At 42.5% G+C, this 23,154-nt stretch overlaps 1 protein-coding gene across 1 annotated transcript in view; it reads right to left on the reverse strand.

Moving 5' to 3' along the window:
* ADAMTS17 (ADAM metallopeptidase with thrombospondin type 1 motif 17) overlaps positions 1-23,154 on the reverse strand; it is a gene marked incomplete at both ends in the record, with an annotated part of 181,627 nt that overhangs the window by 144,361 nt on the left and 14,112 nt on the right. The window contains one exon of the mRNA XM_084268070.1: positions 10,444-10,616. Within this exon, the coding sequence (XP_084124196.1) occupies positions 10,444-10,616 (173 nt within the window). The remainder of the gene's footprint in view (positions 1-10,443; positions 10,617-23,154) is intronic.

A 23,154-nucleotide genomic window follows, 5' to 3' on the forward strand; every position in this document is an offset into this window, starting at 1 on the left:
ACTGGGCTTCACCACCTGACCAGTCTGCACAGACTAACCTGAGCAAGATTCCATCTTCAGGGACAAACAGTTAAAAAAAAAAAAAAAAAAAAAAGCTAGTTGCAGAAAGAAGACTTAACTGTTAGAATACAAGAGAAACAATAAAGGAACAACAATGGAAAGGAGAGAAATATTCCAAAGGAACTCTAAACATACACCACCAAAGTCTCAGGAACACGGACATACGTTATGAAGCATCCAAATAATATGGATCTTCAGCATTTAAATATCAGAGATATCTGAATGCAAGATGAAATAATGGTGTGTTTTAGACTTCAGGAAATAGAATGGAAAAGCAATTTCCCTCTGTTATTTTCATATCTTATATAAAAGAATAGTAATAAGGCAGCCCATAATGACACAAGCCTCAGGAAATACAAAAATAGCACCGGAAACTACCTTACTACTTTCTCCAGATTTTGCATTCCAGCTCAGATACTTCACCTCATTTTTATAGGTTAGAACATAAGATCTTAATTGATGCCAGAATTTTATTCCAATCATTTCTCTATGTACAAATTCTTTAACTAGACTACATCAAAAAAGATGAGGGAGGGGTTTATTCTAAAAAGGTGTAAAATACCTTTGAGTGAATATTGTATTCCCCCTACTTAGTCAAAAAAATAAAATCAAGACTGCTAAAGAGAGACTCTTTTCTAATGGGAGGCAAGATCTGACCCCAGGTAAGCTGTATTCCTTACTCACATCTTGTTTGGCGAGAAATAGCACACAGGCTCAACTAACTTCCCACACCAAACCCAAGACATGAACACATTTCGGATATTATGCTTTCAACGCTTGGTATTTTTCCTCTTTGTGCAAATACTCTGGAATGTGCTCAGTGTAAGAGTGTTCGTGAGCTCTTTGGAGTTTGGGGTTTAATTTAATCACACACATAAGCGTTTCCTATAATTTAGGCACAGATTGCAAGAGGGACGCTACTCAGTATTTAACCCACTGACCTTCAGTATGAGCACAATAAGCCATTTATCTTCCCCGGGGCTGGTGTACAAATGCACACAAGTGCTGGTACTATTTACTTAGCTCAGGGGTATGTTGGTAGAGCAGCTAAGGCCTCTCACTACAGACCTGGGGGGATAAACTTGACACTTGCAGAGAAGGGCTCTGACAGTTGACCTCTGTGTAAATCGAGACCTGGACATTCAGCTGAGAGGGACAATGGGGCATCATGCTGATCACATCAATCTCATCTACCACTACAGAGACTAACAAACAGTTGCATGTGATGGGTGCCTTTGGTTTGCCTAGCCCACTGCTAGCTCTCACCATCCCATAAATTTCCTACTCATAAAACAAGAGTGCAACCAACAGGTTCTTATCATTAAGCCTAATGATGGATGGTGCTTGCCGTTCCATCAGAGCACACAAGCTGCCTTTCTCCAGACCCAGCACAGAGAGTTCCAAACACCACTGACTTCAGAAGGTAGTTTTCAGTGGCAAAACTTGCATAGCAAGAACCAGCTGCTGGAGAGTTTAGCAGATCGTTTTGAGGCTGTCAGCTCTTTGCCTTTTTTTCTTGTGCTCACTGACCTAAAGATAACTTTGACTGTATTTGTATTTGCATCCATCAGTGATTGCAGAAGGGCCCAACCTATCTAGCGGCAGCAACTATCAGACACCAAACAAAAAGACAGTAGGCATGCAAAAGAGACTTTACTTTGCTTGTTTATTCAAGCTTTGTTTGCTTATTCTCTTAAATGGAGCCCAAAGCCCCAGACTGATGGCAGTTTGTGTTGCCTTGTAGGAACAATAACCTTTCCCTCTGCTAAATAAGCCTGACTGGTACCAGTGGCTGTTCTACTTCAGAACAACTAAAGCATTCAAACACAATCCACCTAGAGAAGAGACAGACCCTTTCCCATCAGAGATCTGCTTCAGCTAGCTCTCCTTCCCTCCCCCACTCTGAATGCCTCAGAGGCTGAACCAGACATTTCAGTCCATGAGCTCTGGCTGGATTAAAAGGGAGAGCTTGCTTCAATGCAGTCAGACTGGTTCCTTCAGCCTGCAATCAGTAATCTAATGTATGGACAAGTAAACATACTGTAACTTGCCTGACACCACAGCTGCCGGCCTACCGACTTTGGTAATGGTGGGATGCTGACTATCCTGAGGCACAAACCCAGGTATATAAGCAAGTGTTTCTCCTGATGTTTTCAGATAGGCAGTGCAGCACTGTGAAGATGTGGTGCAAACAAAAGTGGTAGTGCATACTCTGGCCATGCTTATGAGTTGTTTAACTACAAGGACAAATCTCTATGTAGTTGATTTATTACTGGCAAAAGCCAAGAATGTATGATAGCTCATGTTTGGGTAAATAATTTCTAAGTGAAGTTTTAAGATTTTTTTTCTCAGAGATGAATAGACAGTTGCCAGAGTTTGTCGGTTGTTTAATACAACTCTGATCTGTTTCTCAGAATTTAAAGTATGAACATAATAAACTCAACTGAAAAAGACATTTGCACTGTGGTTTAAGACTGTCCAGCTTCAGAGCTGCAGGACACTGTCAAAATACCAGATTTGCAATTTCTGGTCTTTCATGAACCAAGTTGAAGAGTGGGGAGACATCTCCAACTTCATCTGCATTCACTAATTCTTCCATTTCATTTTCAGTTAGCAAAAAGCCCCCTGTAAAGTTTTATACATAAAAGTCTATATAGATTTAGCTGGAAACTGTTCACACTCCACCCACAAATAAACTTTTCTTTCAAAATGAGCTAAGATCCACAGGCAAATTAGCAGAAAACAGACCTAAAAGTGTGTCTGAAAATTGGTCTGCACAAGCACCACCCAAACAGCTCTTACTCATTAACTGAGTACACGATGTATTCTCACCATCACTATACTGAGAGGACCTTCTCAATTGAAACAGAGTGCAAGGCCATTCTGCACAAGTTCTTTGCCCTTGCATTTAGCCCAGACATCGGACTGTGAAATGGAGATGCAGAGTTTGAGAGGCAACCAGCCACATGGCACTTGAGTTTGTCTGACTAGACCCCACCCAGCCAATCTCTCACAATCCCCCCTCAACAAGACAGGAGGACAAAATAAGGTGAAAAAGCTTGTGCGTTGCAATAGAGGGCGATCACTTCTCAAGTATCATCCTAGGCAAAACACACTTGACTTGGGGAAAATTTAGTTGTTTGCCAATTAAAAGAATTTATATCAAGAGAAACAAAGATAAATTATAACGACTCTTTCCTCTCACCTCATCACACCACTCTTTCCCAAGCTTAACTTCACTCCATTCCTGAATCCTGCACCTCCTTTCCCCTTACCCCAAACCCGCAGGGGGATGTGGGCCATGCTCAGTCCATAACAGCTCTTCTCTGCTGCTCCTTCCTCCTCACACTTTCCCCCTGTTGCAGTGTGTGTCCTCTCCACAGGCCGCAGTTGCTGCCTGGATAACCTGGCTCCAGGGCCAGCTCCTCTCCACAGGCCACAATATTCTTCAGGGAAGGGAGCCCTCTCCAGAGACTGCAGATCACTGCTCCAACACCTTGAGCGCCTCCTACCCCTCCTCCTGCTCTGCCCTAGGTTGGGTGCTTCACACAGATGTCTCCTCACACTTTCTACACTGATGTTTTGCAGACTTTAGCCCTTTCTTGAAGATGTTTTCACAGAGGCACCACCAGCTTTGCTGACGGGCTCTGCTATATCCTGGCGGGAGGCACCACAGAACCGGTTGGAACCAGCTGGAACCAGCTCTGGCAGCCCTAAGTCTCTCCTCAGAGAGGCCCCTGCAGCCCGCCCACTGCCAGCACCTTGCCAGCTGTGCCCAATACACTATCCTTTCAAATGAAAACCCAAACTGCTTCATATCATAGTCTTTATAGCTAAAAGGAAACCCAGTGAGAACACAACCAGACCTTGAATGACTTCATGAAAATGTGCAACTGAGTGAGCACAGGTTATTCACAACGATTTTGGCAGCACACAGCCACAGCCAGTATTAAACCAGACTGCAAGGTAGACTGGGACCAAAAAGTGTTATCACTGAATCTAAGTGTCTTTACAAATAAAAGAATTCAAAGCCATAGGTCTTTCCTGCTAGGAACTGGATTCCATCATGGCAGCAACCGCCTTCTGCCCTTCTCGCCTAGCCTACAAGGAAACCATCGCCCACAGACTTGGCGTGTCAATGCTGTTCAGACACCACTTCCAGCTGGCTATCATCGGCACATGAGCTAACAGTGCCAAGTGAGATGGCCGAGATAATTGGTACCAGGGAAGGAGGAATGGGATTTCCTACTGCAGATGTTCTCAAGATTTCCTGCTAAATGGACAGAATGCATTAATAGAGAGACTGACTCACAGACACCTCCCTTCCCACCCACAATACTGTGGGCCACCCTCCCCCAAGGCTACAATTGCATCACACCCTTGAGGCTGCTGTGACCAACTCCAGCAGGGGAAAAGTAAAATTACTGGGGTATTTTAGAACCTTTAAAATATGAGGCAGCTGGGAACACAAGCATCAGCTGCGTGAAAGCCGCTAACACACTGCCATGAATCAAAATGTAAAGGTTGCTGGTTTGGGCCAGACAGTAGCTTGGCTGGAAGAGCAATGGAGGTTCTTGGTCACTGGGCTAAACAGAGATGTGAAAATTTGTCAGCTTGGCTGAAGTGCAGTCATCAGCACTGGTTGGCCTGTTGCAGGTAAACTTCTATGCCGTCCTGACTTCCATTCTGTGAGAGTCATTAAAAGTAGACAGAGTGCTTTGGAGACAGGTATAGTAATGAGTCATACAAAACATAAAAAAATGGAAGGTGAAGTGCAGAAGAATAAGAAAAATACAGCCTGTCTCTGACATCTCCCCCCTTCATCTGCCCTTCCCTGACAGAGCCTTGCTGCACAGAATGCCGCAGAGAAAACAGAAAAGCTTGAAGCCCAAACCATCCGTCTACTCCTCCTCTGTCTGCATTCCTCCTGCCTTTTTTTCTCCTTTTAGCTTTGACATGGAAGGGAGAGAATACATGCAGCTTTGGCATGAGCTCTCCAGGCCTGCCTCAGCATGCATAAGGGACAACCTAGACATGAGGAATTGGGCTAAACTCATGTAGTTTAGTTCCTCTTTTAATTTTTTTTTTTTTAATTCTCAAGAGCTTCCTCTACAGGTGGACAGGGAGAGGCAGACGCGTGTGTTTCAGATGTTTCAGACTTCAGAACAGCAACCCTGAGGGTAAATTTACTTTTTTCCTTTTTCTACCCTAAGCGTTGTGCTCAAGCAAGAGCCTCCCCATTGCCTTGGCTGCTGGACGACATTTGGACAGCAGAAGCATTAGTCAGGTTACTGAGGTTGTCTTTCACTTGTTTTGAAAAGTGCTATAGGATTTCTAACACCCACCTAAAGCCAAGCTTTCAAATTACTCCATTAAACATTATGAAAAAGAACATATTCATGGCTCTTTCTAAGATACAGTTGACATAACTCTTTCTCCTGGGGCTGCTGGAGTGAAAAGAGAAATCTGTAGACAGTGATCAAATGTTTATATACTTTTCCCTTACATCCCTGTCTCCATCATGAAAATTCCAGATCAGGGTAAGGGAGCCGATTATCAGTGACAGCTCTGGAGCTTTTATGTGCCAGCCCCCAAGAGCACAGAGATATAAATCCATCAATGCATGCATGATAGAAATGATTTTATCTGCTTCTTTAACCCAGAAAAATCTTTCACAGGGGAAACCCAAAATGAAAAACGATCTGCAGAGTGTAAAATAAGGCTTCAGAGAGTAAACCAGTATTATTCCTAAAGAACAACATAAAATTTTTCCCTCTTAATGACATCCAAAAGATCACTAACTTCAAGTTATTGCTTGCTGCTGCAAAGAGCTTCCACACTAATCACCCGGCTTAGCAACAGCTGCAGGAGAACTAGCACATACTACAGTAACTTACCACCGCATGCTGTCTTCTCTCAGAAAAAGGCAGGCTCAAAACCAAGGCACAGTTGTAATTTATTCCAAAATCCCCAAAAATGCACTTAGGGGAGAAAAAAAATCCACCCAACTCTTTTTTCAGGTTTTCAAAACCCATAGAAAGCAGCTTTTAAATTACTATGTTGTGGTCTTGGAAATTCAGAATTCAGACATCTCTGTCTCTAAATGCTCAGAGGGTCAGACTGAGTGGGACTTGGTTTGCAAAGTAAGCTCTGCACAATTGCAAGGAGCCAACAGTCACAATTTGCTCTTCAGGTACTAGCTGAAACCAGTCACTCTTCAGCATTAAAACCACCATGGCCATGGACAGAACTTTCCAAAGAGCCTCACACCTCATTTATCATATGCTTCAGAACCTTTTGAATCAGAGTTTTCTCCAGGAAGCTGAAGGCATAAGTCACAAAGACCAGCCACAGTAGAGGCCAGCATCTCCTTTTTGCCTTATTGGCTATTTCTCTCAGACAAAAAGAAAACACAAGGGAAAACAAAGGTATAAAACTCCTGCAAGAAAGCAGTGCATGCCTGATGCTTCAGAAAATGCTCCTGAACCGAGCCCAAAATGGCAGCTACTGTGAGTACACAGAAACTCAGGGGAGAGGAAAAGAGAGACTGGTCTTCTAGAGGCTGGCTGAGAAACCTGAAGTTCAATTTAGATCAAGCCATGAAGTGTTGCAAGAGCAACACAGGACTTCATAAGGAACAGACCATCCATCCAAACAGCCTCCACATGGATGACACAAGATGAGAAATTATAGTTGCCAGATGCAGACTAAGAGAATGGGTGAGCAAAATAAGCATGTTTTACCACAAAGGCACTTTGTTTCAGAATTCAGAGGAAGTTCTAAACACTGGTGACTACTGAAGGACACCAATGAAGGCAGGAAATGGGAGATGCACTCAAGCCAAAGGATGCAAAAGGGAGAAAAGATGTGAAATACAAACACTGCAACACTGTGCAAAAAGCTCAACACCAAGGGAGTTTAACTTAGAAAAATAAATCAGCACATATATACTTAAGTAGATGATTTTGCATTTCTATAATTCTGCTAGTATACTATCTCTCCATGTCCACGTCCTTAGATCCTGCATGACCATAAACTCACTGTCCTTCACAAGAAAATGTTTCCTTTTAGCAGTGGTGGCTTTAAAAAGTCAACTCAAAGCCCTGGAGCCATGCTTTTTTCTACTCATACATTAAAACTTATCTTAGGGGGAAATTCTTCCTTGATCTTGGAAAATATGTCTATCTTACAGCTTCAAGTATTAGTTTAGTAAATGGAAGAGCTTGCACCTTCACAATGACTTTCAGAAAAAACAAGCAACTAATGTGAATGTGTTTTCTGTTCAGGGGTGTGGTCTGAACTACAGAGTATCATTAAAAACACAGTATTTGCTATACTAAGTACTACCTGTTATTTCTGGGTTGCAAAAGGCATTTGCTGTGTTTCTTAGCTGTTATTCTAGAGAAGGGTGTTGGGGGTTCTTTTCCCTAAGATTCTCATTTACCAAGGGAGCAATAAAACAGTATTTTGTAATGCTGACTTTTTTCCTGTCAGAAATTCTTGTAACATAAATAGATATTAAATACTTTAAGGCAGATCACTTTATTTAAAATGTCTGTAAATATAAAATGCATTAATAAGACCACTTAATGCTTGTTTTGTGGTTTGACAGTAAACGTAATGGCTTACAGAGAGGAGTTAAGTTAATATACCCCTGACCAGTAATGTTCTATTTGCTTAAATGCAAGCATCCCAGCCAAAATTAACATTCTGGTTTCTTTTAGAGGCAGCCCGCCATCCTGCAGTGTAGCTGAATAAGCACTGCCTAATATCATGGGGCAAATCCTTTCCCCCCAAACTCACAGTCACAGAAGGCTGACAGGAGTCCATGGAGGCAGGCAGGAAACAAAGATCCCAAGCAGCAGGGAAGCCCTCATTTGTGTGGTGACACAGAGCACCCCTGATCCTCCACCAGAGAAGGGTGTTACAGAAGCTGCCTTAAGAAGAAACTACTGCCCTGGCTGGGTCAGGCACTACCCAAAGAGGGTGATAGAGTGAAGAGTTCAGCTTAGGCCTACCTAAACCACATGGTTATCCTATCTTTCCTCTTGAAATGTATTGTCTGTATTATTCTTCAACCTCTTTTCTGGGCTAAGATCAGCTTTCATTATGGCAACTGGAATGTTAAAATCCCCTTTTCCTTGAATTTCACCCTGCTTTACAGCCTCGGAATAAAGGATTTATGCAATCATGCCATCTATGCATTTGCCCTTTATTATTCCTCAGCATCTTCTGATCTTCCCAGTCACCCACAACCAGTTTCCTCAGGAAGGTAAAGGCCTGAAAGGTATTCTGTTCCTACAAGTGTGGGAATGTAGGTGGACAGACAAAGGAGAGAGATTCAGTTGGTGCTCCTCTGAAAACCAGGTTCCAATCCTTTTAGACTTTAGAAAAACCACATGGGTGAGCCCCTAGAAGTAATGACTTAACAGTGGGAAGCATTTCAGCTGGACTTTGAACCTTAGGAGATGTCAGATAAATGTGTTCCTTAGCCAAGAGTCCTCTTCCATGTGCACTCTCTAGTGTCTAATAAAGGGGTGAGCTCACACTCCAGCATCAGAACCTAGCTTAAAAGTCCATCAGCCAAATCCATTGGAAACTAAGCTTCAATATTTGTTGAGTAAATGGGTTTAGGGAACCCAACCCATCTCTCAGCACCTCTCAACACCTGGCAGGCTGATGTTGCTGAGATGTTCTGCAGCAATCCTCAGCCTGGACAGACAATAGAATTCATGGCCATCTTTTGTTCAGGACTTGGCCTATCAGTATATTCAACCCTAACAATCTCCACAGGCTGATAAAGCTAAACATAACACAGTGATTCAGTAATGGCTATCCTGAAATAGTTGACCTTCTAGTATGAAGATCAAGACACATGATTAGACACATTTTGAAAGCTCTCATAGCTGTAATGCCCTCTCCCAGCCCCCTCAGAACTGCGGGGACAATGGTGGATTTTTATTTTCTCACTGATGAATCAGTGCAGAACATATTTTAGGAGGACACCTCAGGCTCCTACTGCAAACAGAAAGAATCCATCACCCTCTCAAGGTCTCAAGCATCTGAGATAAGGAAGAAACTCAGCCCTGACACATTACATCTGAATATGCATTTCTGATACTTCATTGAGTGACTTGAGAAGCAGATTTGTTCAGAGCAGAATATGATTTATGATCTGCCCACTCACTGCAACGCTGATACGTGATTTTGAAGGTGGATGACCATGGCTTTGAGAAGAATAAGGCTCCTGTGACCCCAGCAAACATCCTTAAAATGCAAGGAAGCCAGTAAGCAGACCCTGAAGTGATTGTGGCATGAGGGGGTTTATTGCAAGACAACATTTCCTACAAATCACTCCAAATAAACATAGAGGCACAATGAAGCCCTATTAAGTGACTATTGTCACAGCATGCTAGGAGGCAAAATAAAAGGTAGAGGAAGGGACACAGAAAAGCAGCTTGTTAATAGAAAAGACTTGTTAAACAAACTCCCTGCTTAATCAGCAAAGCATTTCACTACAGGAGGGCTCCCTCACACCAGTGCTTGATAAAGGAATACAAGAGCTTTTAAAAAGCTGTTGTGCCACAGCCGGATTATGGACTGAGCATCCATCACTCAGCTCTTCACTGGGAAGCATGACCAGTCAATTACTATTAAGAACTCCTCTTTTTTTCTTTTGTGCAAACCAATTTGCTGCTCATGAACAACAACAGAGCAGTAGTCAGGAGAATGAACTGTTCCTGGATGTTACAATAGCATGGGCAGAGGAATACAGGCTTCCTCCAAGACTTCCTTGTGCAAATGCCTCTGGAAGGACCCCTGCCGTCCCTAAGCAGTTTTCAGTGTCCACATCCAATTTGGCCATCAACTCTTTACTGGCACTGTGAACACGTGAGTGAGCATGCACTCATGGTGAGAGGCTTTGTGTTTCCTTATCAACTGAGAGGAAGGCTTAACTGCTAGGACAGCTAACAAATTAACACCCCCACTTTGCAGTAGATTGCCATTTCAAGCAACCTCTGGCCGATTCTCTGCAGAATTTCTAGACTGCTTCTAAAGCTCAGCTCCATCAACTATTCAGAGGTATGATAGTGCCACTTCATGTAGCACAAGAGGTCCTGGGGTAAAGAGAATGGGATCAGATGGCAGTTTGGTGCTTAGTTTCCTATGTTTGCTACAGCAAGGGAAGCAGACATTTTTATTACGTAAAAATCAGAGATCAGAAGTATTTCTAACTGACTTAGAGCCAGGTTTTCTGCTGGAAATCAGTATGACTGATTTCTTTGATAACCAGTTCAGCTGTCAAGAAAGCCAGCTTTAACCTACTCCAGATACACTCTGTTTACTTTTTCTTCTTATTTTAAGGGTAAAGTGTCTACTTACCATATTCATAACTGTGAGGATGAATCGCTGGGCAGCCTCTGCACCATGGTATTGGACCATGTCAGCATCTGCCACCACCAGAGTTTCTACTGTGTACTCGTTGGTAAGTCGAATGGCATTTCTTCTCTCCCTCCAGTCACTGGTTGATTTCATTTTCTTTTGTCTCTTCTTTTCTGAAAGTCAAAATAATTATTAAGGCTGGCAGATCATAATAAAACATTCGTGCTCTTCTCAGCAAACATTCTTGTGCACATTTTGATTGCAATAACCTTTAATTAAAGTGTCCTTTGCTGATTAAAAGAAGCAACCAAGAGGTTCCATTGCAAGTACATCTGTACCTCTGTATGTAGATTTGTAAGAGAGCAACCGATCACGTGCAAATAGGAAAGAGGATGGGAGAAGAGCGGTCCAGAACAGCAAAAGATTAGCTGTAATTCAAACCAACAAGAAATGATGCTTTCACAAAAATCTCAGAAATTGGAATTCCTGTTTGTGAAGAGTAGAATATTCCTCTGTAATGGAACAAGTGCTAATTAAAGAAGAATCTGCTGAAGGAAACTTTAAGATGGGAGACTGTGCTTTGGGATAACGTACACTCAGATTGTTTTGGAACATGCACTACTGGCCAACTGCAGAAGTCTCTGGATGAAACCCAGAAGTGCAGAAGGTCAGGCTAGATAAGACCTTCTCAGGCTTTCTTTGCTCATTTATTGCTATTGGCATGAGCACCAGCACCAGCAGCTGCACTCACCAGCCACCTACGTGCAGAGCTCACATGCCTCTTTATTGTGGTACGTGTACCAAAAGCAGGGGACTCCCTAGACCAGCTGATCTTTAACAAACTTAAGTTACAAGAAACTGTGAAAAAGACCCATCTAAGGACTACAAAGTGAAGCAGTGGTCAGTTACTGTTAACACAAAAATTAAAGCACAGAAGTTAAACCTCCCTTCCTCCAAACTAAGGACTAATGTATTAGTAATCTGTCCTCTTCTAAACTGTAAGGTGAAATGTGTTTCACAGCTCAAAGGCAGATGTGCAAAGCAGTTGAGGCATGAACAAAGGAAAACTTAAGCTCAGATCTGAAATTGAATCTACTCACTTTACTGCAGTCACAAAAAATGTATTCACATTTTCAATGGTAAAATGAAAGACAAGTAGATTAAAGTCATTAAAATGAGTTTATTTTGCAGTAAGAAACAAGCTGCCAAGATTCACTGAAATCACATCTGCTGACTGCTCAGCATGCAATATACTGTGGATACGATATTGACACTTGTATTAATGCTGATTTCTTTTGATGCAGAAGGGAGCAGAACACACATTAGGTCCTGAAGCAGCATAAACACAATATTCCATGCAAAAGTGAAACGAGATAGGCCATAATGGATGATCAGACACATACATCATCTGTCACACTACTCATGCTGCTTCAGAGAGAAGAGAATCCCATTTTAATTTTCTGTAGATTTAACTAAGACACTCTCTTAGCAAAACACCATTCTGCAGCAGGCAGAATTGAGTTGTCATTCACCTATCATGTTTTTTTCTACAGCCTCTTTACCAGCACCCTTACATAAGTCAGCTTGAATTTCCCTTCTTTACCAGGTTGGAAATCCAGATCACCAGTTTTTCTTGACTGACCCTCTAGTATTCAGGGTGATAAACTCCATCTGCTGTAAGCCCCTTGCAAAGCCCACCTGAAATGGACTCCCTACCTTCTGCTCATTCATGTATTTTCTGTCTTGTCAGTATGCACATTTGCACGTGTCCATCCCATATCCTTATTCTGAGCTGTCTAGCAGACATCCAGTATAGCTCTGCACATGCATTTCTGCCCAAGGCATCAGCTGTCAACACTTGGTACATATTTTAAACTGGGAAAACAACTATGAAATTTGATTTGAGTCTCTTTAAGAAGAGTTTGGAAATATCCCCCCAGGTCTAAAAAGGCAGACAGCAGGCCATGGAGAAGCAAAAAATGAAAACTTGGGGTGCTCGTAAATAATGGAAGGTACATGCCAGCAGCAAAGATGAATATAATCAAATTTCAAGGCTTGTTTTCACATGGCCTGCAAGACAGCTAGAGAAAAGTGTGCAATGATGAAAAAGCTGCCACAGAACAAGGGATCTCTGTGTTTCTAAGGCAATAAAATACAATGGAGAGACTATACCAGAAGGAAGGAAAGATGAATGCACCTTCAATTTGCCACCTATGAAACGGAGACAATTTCACCAAACTGTGAAACAGCTCCCATGCTTGTTTGTTCATTTCATGCCATTCATCCACCCATCCCTCCCTCTGCATAGCCATGCCTTATCATTCAAATAACAGGGGAGAACACAGAGAAAAATGAAGAAAAGGCAAATTGTTCCATTAAGAACATTGACCTTTTGCTTCTTGCTGCTAGCTATCAGAACCTTCCTGAAAGTAACAGCACTTCCCTCTCAAATTCATATTTTGGTAATTCCCTAATAAATTAAAAGTTTTCAGCTGGTATAAATCTTCTTCCTACAGAGAAGCTGCTTTTACGGGGGGGGAGGGCAAGACCTAGCTCAAATACATCCGGACCTGGCACTGAATGAACTGTGTAAAAAGGCTTAAGTGGAAGAAAATAAATTCAAAGTAATCTGGGTTTTCACTTCAAAAATCATCTCTTTGGTGGAAAAGCAGCTACTTGAGCCAGAGGAGGAACCCAGTATCCTAGACTGTACCTTGCACTCTGGGAAGAGCAGGTCATGCCATGGTCATTTGCCATTGGATTGCCCAGTGTGGTTACTCCTCCACAGGCAGATGGAATTGGCACGGCTGTTGCCGGTTCGACTCAGCACCTCTCTGCAGAAGGCAGCTGCACAAAACTCTGAAAGGTGTGATTTCTGGAGAGCAGCATAAAGGGACTCCTGGCAAATTGCTGGGTAGTCTTGGTTCACACCAAGCCTCTGGCCCCCATTCCTCCATGAGTTTCACTTGAAGGTGTGGATTGGCTGCTTTCCACTGGGTGGTGGGGATTAGAGGTTGTGTTAGGAAAACTACCACCCCACAGGCTTGCCTAGAAACATGGCCAAAGTGACCTAACTTAGAGAATCTGGACTTGCACTCTCATCCTCTCCCTCACATTCTCTAAGCATAAGCTTACTGCACACTTAAAACAGGCGACACGTAATGGCCTCAAGGGAGCATACGAAGAGCTCAGGTGGTCACCAATGATACGCTACATGAGAGGTAAAGCAAATCAACATAAACTACTTGAACAGAAGACTAAGTGTGTGTGTATAGATCCTTTCTTTTTTTCCTTTCCCTTTTTAAGTTACAGCTCCTCTGCTGAGTAACTTTTCTTTATTCTTTCAGTCTTTTTGGTCCTTGCAGAGGGCTACTTTCAGAGTGGTCTCCATGTGCATCTTCCTGCCTACCACACATGCAAACAATTTTCCAGCATAATCAAGCCCATGGAGAAAACACAACTATCATTTGCATGGATGAACCATCACAAGCAGAACAAAACACACACATCCCATACTGCAGACATTTGATGAAGAGGAGAAAAAGATCCAAAACCAATTGTAAAAACTCTCATTAAACGCATCTGCAACTAATACCTGAGGTGAGTCAACTTTATGGAGGTATCAAAAAACCCCCATCTCTAGAGCCTCATTTCAGAAACAAGCCAGCACAGAGAAGGCTCATTCCTGCCCCACATGATTTATGGACTATGGGCAGAGAATCTCTCCATTAGTACATGAAACCCCAAACTAAAATAAACATCAGCCATTAAAACAAGGATTAAATGCTCGGTGGATTCTTTATTTGAACAAACTGATGTTACGAATTTTGTGGTGCAGATGTTAAGTGTTAGTGTGAAGGCATAAGAGGCCATAAAACATGGGCAGGAGCCTGTCAGAGGAGTTTACATTGTGGGGAGCATACATAACCAAACTGCACACTATTTTAGGAGTCAGGTGTTCCCCGCTTAAGAGGTCAGACAATTTCAGGTGAAATACGAGCTGAAATGGTCAATCTGCAACACAGCACATATATGCTGTGGGTGACGAGGCACAAGGGACATTACTCTTTTCCCAGTCAACTTGACAGTGTGTTACACAGTCTAACCAACCAAAATTTCCACAAAATTCTGGCAATGGGAAAAGAGATGTACATTCCTAGATCCTCAGTATAAAATGGATGTAACATTGTCCAAACTCATTAGCTGGCTTTTATTTACAGGCTCTTACCATTCTTTGGCTAGTCACCTGCAAGGCAACATTATCATATCACATTCTGCAGTCCAACAGTCTTTGCAATATTCCCCAGAATGGTAAAAAAACCCCATAGTCCCTACTGTGAGCAGAAGCACAACAGAGCTCCCCTGAAGCCTCAGTAGAAAACTCCTTATGCTCAGTGCTTTTTATGGCAACCTAACAGATGTACAATTCCAAAGCAACCGCCCCAAATGACCTTTTCCTATTACACACCAAAAGCCTTGTCTAGCACTGTCTGGGTTTTGGCACATTCTTGCTGTAACTGCAAAGTCCTTTCCTGCTCCTCCTACCTCCCTTCCAACAGTATTTCCCAGACTCATCTGAAAAGCAACCTCTTCTCCTGTAGCCTCCCACTTTTTTCTGCCTAATCTTTCCCTTTGTAATTTTAGCTACCTCATTCTAGTTAAACCTACTGAAAGTTTCTGGATGCAGTTCAACAAAAGCCACAAATAAAAGTAAAATTGCAGAGTCCTTTCTGCAAGGCCAGATTTCTCCCTAGCTCTTTTCTATTGCTGCCTTAAAAATCCTCTCCAGTTCTTCCTCAGGAAGTGCTCTGCTAACTTCTCTCCACCCGTGACCCTTTTATAACATCTCTAGACACCTTCACATGGAGGGCTAGCTCTGTTTTCCTTTATGCTGTTACTTCAGCAGCATTAACAAAAGGATAGAGTGTGCAAGCAGGGCAGAGAGCTGGCATTAGTTCCCCCTATTCCTCAGGAGTTTCTAGAGAATCTTTGACTGGTACTCACATTAGGTGGCTTTTATTAGCTTCACTTAGGAGTAAAAATCATCACCTCTCCAAAGCAAAGCAGAGAGTAAAAGGAGATCCTGTATGCAAACCAAACCAAACCAAACATAAACATTAAAAAAGGAAGTTCTTACTAGTCAACCTAAAACCATATGTCAATCAGGGGAAGGGCAAATTTGCTGGATTATCAGAGAGACGGGATGCCCCAAAGCTTCTCTGGTACCCACCAGTAGTAGGATACAAACACCTCTCAAAAGACAGTCAAGCTTGTGTTTGGGAGGTCATTACACTGCATCTAGATCTCTTGGGCATTGCTATTTCATTTTAACACTGCACTAATTTCAAAGAACTTTTCTATCTAGCATAATGACTTGATTTCATTTCAGATCAAGAAGGCGAGGTGTAAGGTGTAGCCCAGGAAGGAAGTGACACAGAAAGTGGTAGTTAGCAGCAGCATTTACATTCCCAAGACCAGAGTAAAAGCAAAACCTAAACAGAATACAGGCAGGCTTCCTTCTTAGCTTGAATTAAGATCAAGGGGTAGTGAGTTAAAACACAGAAAAGAGTGTTTATTATTTAAAAACACATCAGGAGAAACATGCTACAGTTAAATCAATCTTCTCTTTCTGGATCTGACAGCAGAGCTACTTCCAAACTGTTTATTGAACAGCTTCTTCAAAAGACTGGCTGCACAGCATCACCTTGGTGGATGCTCACAAAACCCGTTCAAGTCAGCAACCTTGTTTGCTTGGCCTGGTGATCACAGTTGCTCATGGTTAGAAGTAAGACAAATTCAAATGGGCTCAGAGATCTGAGACTTCCAGGATGACAAAACATTTGTTGCACACGTCATCCCACCAAAGGACATCTCCTAACACAGCTTGAGCTAAAAGAGCAACCACACATCCCAGGATGGCTCAGAACTGTGAGATCACCACAGGCACATAAAGGGGGCCAGTTCAAAATTCATAGATGCCACCAGGAACTTTCTTTCACTGCCTCCTGCTTCACATCCAGAGCTCTGTGCATTCGTTACCTTGCAGCTTCAGTTTTCATCCATACAACAACAAAGAGGTTCTTTTCAAGACACTGATCTCCTGAAGGAAAAGTAAGAAAACCACCCCACATTTCAACACTTCAGCTCCAGGGACCTTGCTTCACACAGTTGCTTCCTTCACACCTTTCCAGTGTGCTTCACACAGTTGCTTCCTTCACACCTTTCCAGTGGCATCCAACTCAGAGTAGACACAAGCAAGGACTGAAGATGGAAATTAAGAAGAAGAGACACTATTTGAGTTGCTGCCACAGCCAGCACTCCCTGATCCATTTCCAGCCATGGGAACACAGTGTTCCCTTCACCTCTGTCACAACACAACACAAAGTTGTCCCTGTGTGTTGGTCTTCTACATCTCCATTGGGAATTCAGATTTACCATCACTAGCAGATGCCAGTGGGTAGTCTGAAGATTGGGATTAAAAATGGTTGCTCTTTCAAGTTACAGCTGATTACAGAGCTGCCCTCTCATTTACAATGCCCTGTCCTACAACGTGGTTATGCGCCCCAATTTCTTTCTGACTAGAATGGTAGACAAAGCTGGCAGGAAAAATTACAACACAGAATGTTTCAGGGTTTGCTGGGTTTTTTTTTTGGAGGAGGGGGAGTGTTTTGGGGGATTTATTTTAAACACAGCCACTTTCATACCAAATCACAAGTTCATGACTATTCTTCTGGCACAGCAGAAAACCAGAATTTGAGGCAGAAGTCATGAACTCTGTGCTGCATCTCAAAACGCCATAGAGATTTTATTAGAGGGACTGTTATCCAAGTTAGTCTGTGGCTTGGACAACAGCTATGTTTTTTCTGCAAAACATAGTCATCAACATAATGCATCAAGACTCTGTCTTTACCGTCAGGCTTGTAAGACAGCACAGGACAAGCACTATGATCTGCAGCTGCCCTCTGGTTCAATTTGTCAGCGTAATTTCAGATTGCCACCTCCTGAATCACAGGCACTCATCTCCTTTCAAAGGAGACCTTCTTTGTAGGATTTCCGTCCAGATAGAAACAAGGACTTTCTCATGTAAGGCTGTCAGAGAAGACAATTTAATGCCACAGAAAGCAGGCATGGAGAACATGGCTTGATGGTAAGACTGTTAAAGTGGGAATGGCAATACCTGCTCTGCCATTCCTTCTTAGCCACACGCCTCAGTTTCTCATCCTGCTATGTTATCAGCTGTAAATTCTCTGAAGCTGAATTGATCTCCTTCGTGACAGACAAAGATCTCAGCTTGCTTGTGGCCATGGGAGAAGACCCTTTAACGCAAAGATAATTAAGTCCAAGTGATAAGGACCGAGGTACATATAGACTGAGCTCAGACTCCTCGGTTTTGATCACCTCAACTCAGCAGATCTGAGACCAATCACAGAGCACAGCCCTAATCCACTTCAGGGCTTCAGAGACTGCAAAAAGCTTGGCTGCAGTTACACTGTGAGAAATGGCATCATTGGCCTTCAGGTTTATTTTATTTTAACGAGTCTTTAGCGAACATGCTTAGTTTGCAAAGAATGTTTTTACAACTGCCAGCCTTACCAATCCATCCTGGGCTTTGGCAGCTGAATTCCAACTGCTTCTGCTGAGGTTGGAAGAGCTCAGGGACTCACCAAACCAAGGGCTCCTCACCTATAGTGTGACCTCACCAGTACACCTATACCTTGAGAGGTCGCACAGACCTCCGTGAAAGCCGGGCAATTTCCCTCTGGTGATTTGCAAAAGCCAGTAAAGAATACATGTTCCTCTCCCATAACAGTATTGGCACAGCAGGTCAAAGCTAAGTAAAATTAGTGTAAAAGTTATTTTTAATCCTTACTATACACAAACATATCAAACTACCCAGGGAAAGATTGGCCAAGAAAGAAACTGGCAGTTTAGAGAGCAACCTTTAGATCCAAAGGCTCTTGGTACCCATGCTAATTGAGAGTAAGTAGCCCTTACTTGCAAATAAAGAAACTGTTTGAGGTTGTAGTCTAAATGACCTCCAATCTTCTGTCTTGGGTCCATAGTCTGGGACATTTATGAGTGATCAGTCATAATTACAAACTACATCAAAAGAAGCTTAGAATATTTGAACAGAGGCAAAACCTACCCCAAACTGCTCCCATCTTGGCCACACAGTCATGTAGGTGCCCAACACTCAGTAGCTTTATAAGAAAGATCCCAAGGGATCTGCTAAAGGTAAAAGGTCAAACAACATTAAGAGTTGAGGCCAAGAGCATCCCAGATCCCAACTCCTGGCTCTAAACCTGAGCTATGATTTAAAACAATACAGAAAAAAACAAAGGCAGCTAAAAGTTGATGTTCCTTTGCCTTCTTGGAGCCATGTGTCTGCCTTTCTAGCCAGAATGACCACTGGAATACCCATGAACATCCTGAGGCAAGGACAGTGTACACCAGACAACCAAGGTCATTACCACCTGCCAGTTTAGATTTCATTAAGTTCCAGTGGAAACTAACACTGTGTTTTATTAGGAACCAAGTGAAGGAGTGGTACAGCTCTGCAGCATGCAGCTGCTCTGGAAGGGGAGGAAATCCATACACTACAAGTATGCATATGTCCTCTTTTTTGGTCTCTTCTGCACCTTGACAGTCAAGGAAGAAGAAACTGGAGTCCCTCCTGCTCCACATTATCCATGCTGCCCTCATGCTGAGGGCTTCATCCAGACCAGACCAGCAATAAAACTTCACTTGCCACATGTGATGGAAAAGGACACTTCTGAATGGCAGACTGCTCCAAAAGGCTGCTGTTTATCAGCCATAAGGAAACAATCACACACTCACAGGGAAAATCCAGGCTCCCCCTTTGGAAGACCAGGGACCTAGAGAAACCAAGGGATTTATCCACACAAGTGAGACATACTCCCATGGGTAAAGTACTGAATTTCTGATACAGGGAATACTTCTATTCTTGCAAACACTTAATCACATTACATCTTCTGCATAGCCCATTGTTGAAATCTTTGCTTTAATTCTTCAACAGATGCTTCCTAATATGGACTAATACAGGTTGCATTACATCTCTCTATTTTTAGTGCACATGGTTTTTGGCCATAACAACTGCTATTTCAGGCCAAGTCAAACCTGCAGAGAAAACACAGCTAAGAGACAATGATTAAAGATGGGGAAATGCAACGTAGCAGTAACATGTGTTTAGGATTTATACCTGTTCAGGGAAACCATTCCCTACATTTGATACCTGCATGCTAGCACTTATTTAAATTATTACCAGCTTTGATCAATTGTTAAAACAGGTTGAGAAGTAACCATACAGAAGGGCAACACATTGTTATTTGGCGAAGGAAAATGCTGATCTTCCCATTTTTTCACTATATGCTTCTCTCCATGCAGCACATTTGGAGTAAATGAAAACTGCTTCATTTAAACTGACAAAAGGGTTTAAAACAAACCCACATTTAAGAGTAATTTATGAGGTCTATATCATAAACATGAAATAACAACCTTCCCTCCAAAGACAAGCTGCTCTCTCTCATGCTCCTGGACTGTATTTTATATCAAATCCTTTCTATGTAAGGGGACTTTAATACATCATTTGAGACCATTGGTAAAGTTATAACAGAACTAACTTTCCCCAAAGAAACAGAAAGTTTTATGACATGGTTAGAGGAGATTCCTATGCTTTCATAGCATGGTTTGATTCTGTCCTTAACAAAGGTATTTTCTCTCACCAAGAAAACCTGAGACATTTTTCCCATCCATAGACTTTGACAGCATAGGAAACATGCAAAATATGTGACCAGAACTCAGCAAATTAGTTTGCCATCACAGAATAACAATAGTTTAACAGAACTAATAATCCATTTTCTGCAGCTCAGGGTGTGGTGAATATTGTCACATGACAACAGCTTTATTGTATATATTACAAGGTCACAGAGAGACAAGGCAAAGAAAGAATCCTTATCTCAGGTGTTTTCCACTCACAGTCTTAGCAACAGGAGGTTAATAAAAGAGATGGTACAGCTTCTCCACAGTCCTCTCTGGTCTGCCCATTTCCTCTCTTCCTATGGGGTCAGAGACTGGTGGAAGTCAAAGATACTGCCAAACAGGTTAGCCCTGCAGCTACCTCTTGTCCCCACAAATAAATGGAGAAGTCTGTTCATGGAGATCTAGGCCAAACCTGTGGGCACTGCAAAAATCACATATGATGCATTGAGAGACATCTTTCTCTCCCCACTTGGCTCACCTGCAAATAAATCCTTACTTAAATGTATTAAAACTTACAAACAAAACTCCCTGTAACCCTATTCTTTCTCCAGAAAGACTAGTCCAGGACCTTTTACAAGAAGTCACCAAATTTGTTCTTTAAAATCAGAACAGTGTGGGGTAGCAGGTTTGTAACCCAGATGCAGTGCAGCATCTAGAGATGAGAACCTAAAAAGCGTTTCACATCACCGGTGTGAAGCTATTTCCCATGTTCCTAATGACGCCATGCTTCAGAGCAAGTGAAACCCAACCTTCCCCTCCTTCCCCCTCACAGAATATGCACCTGGAAACCTTTTAATAGGTTTTCTGTTTGCCTCAGAGGGGCTCACGTTCATGCCTGAGCAGAAATGTGTATTGTGACTTGAACTCTTTCTCCTGCTGGATGACAGGTGATAAAAATAATACGTACACACATATCATATGACTAACAATAGCACCTGGCCTGTGGTGATGGGATCTGTCCTTTGCTGCTGGGGCACTTCAGAATTTCAAAAAAGGAATTAAAGCATCAGCTTTGAATCCACAGACTTGGGATTTTTTTTTAACCCATTAGCAGGCATTTTCAGATTCTCATGTCAAGGATCCCATCATGCAAGACCATAAGTACTTTCCCATTCCTGACTACAGCCAGATTAATCCTCTTACACAGATTATTCCAGGAGAAATTTGGCTCCCACAAAGTTCTCCTTCAGCTCTAAAAATAATTTTGAGTGCTGTAGGACATGTTACACCACTTAGACCAAAGGATATGTTTCAGAGATTTTAGTAACCACTTATCAAAGCAGAGTGCTAGCATTACCTAGCCCCAAGGAACTGATCAGCTGGGTTTTCCTCTCCAATGGCTGGGGCCTGTGAGGAGAAGCACACTTCTGGGCAGAACACAGGAGGAATGCTCTTGGAAAGCTGTGCTCTCTATCCCCTCAGTAGCACAGACACATGACACATCCTGACTAAAATAATTTTGGTTTCTTAAAATGCTTTCCTCCTCCCCCTACAAATATACAAGTCATCACCATGCATCTTTTTTTACAATCTCTTACGATCACACATCACAGGACCGACACTGGAAATAGAAATTTGCCACCGAGTAATTTATTCCTCTGAATTCTTATGACATGATCAATAACTGACATTAGAATATCAGCACCTGAAGCTTTGTATTTTATTTGAATCCCAAATAATCCCAGGACACGTCAGGTACCAATGAATTACAAAATTTTAAGAAGAAAACACCTTTAAAGGGGGTTTTTGTATGTTCAGAAAATACAAGAATAACAAAGCACTGGAATATGCCCAAGTGCAGCAATTCTGTGTCTTTGAAAACCACCCAGTTTATACTGTATTTACACAACATGTATTTTTCTGTCTATATTGTTCCACAATACAGGATGTGTGTCTAAAATGTCTAGCATGTGAATATTTCCTAAGTATTTACAACCTCCATTCTTCCCTGCCAGGTTTTAGCCTGGGTGAGCCAAATTACAAGCCAATGAAAAGCAACCCCTAGTACAAATCTGATCAGTCCTTTATTCTGCTGATGTCGGTGAGTGCCATGGTAAAGAGACCTTTTCCCAGGAGAAACTCTGGAAGCATGCCCCTAGATCATCATTTCCACACAATTTCATTAGGAACGGACCTTTTGTGTGTCAAAGAGGATTACATTTTTTGTTTCTAAACTCCTTGTGCACAGAAGTTAATCCAAACCAGACAGGAGTCAATTAGGTCGTTAACGTGCTAAGCCTATTAACAGCCCTGACTTACACTTCTTTCCCGCAACAATGGGGAACATTCAGGAGTCTGCCTTTAAGTGGCAAAGCCCATGAGCGATTTCATTATTTTACGACAGGGCTACTTGAAGCGGTGGCTGTTTGTAGGAGCAAGCAGCACGCCTGGCTGTGCAGCTAGCGGGTGCTTGGCTCCCCTTTAGCACAGCCAGCCTGCGGTCAGCGCAAAGAACCAGCACCCGAGGGATACGAATCCTGGTAGGATGTGAGCATACGTGTGGGGATGTGAGCTCTTAGCCCAACTACTGTGAACAACTTCAACAACTCTGCTTGGAAAACCGGGAATTCTACCTCCTCTGTGTGTCTGTGGATTAGAAATCTAACAGATAAGTAATTAATTTTGTGACACACAGCGTTCAGTGTAATCAGACCGTGTCAGACCAAGGGCCTGGCTAGCACATGCCATGAGGTCCCCCCAAGCTCAGGACCTGCCTGTCGATCACCTCTGGGCCAGCCTAAGGGGGACGAAGCTTGCATGGAGGATCCCAGCAACTGTGAGGTTTTTTCACATTCCCTTTTAGACACTGCAGAGGAGAGCAGCATGTAGTGGGTTCTCAGAACCCTTCAGGAAGCACTAAGTGCTGCTGGAAACAAGTTGGGTTTTTTCTAGTGTCCCATTTTAGGGTCTTATTTTTACAGTTCTGATACG

Source organism: Gallinula chloropus (assembly GCF_964237585.1).
Source record: "Gallinula chloropus genome assembly, chromosome: 9".
Taxonomy (NCBI): Eukaryota; Metazoa; Chordata; class Aves; order Gruiformes; family Rallidae; genus Gallinula; species Gallinula chloropus.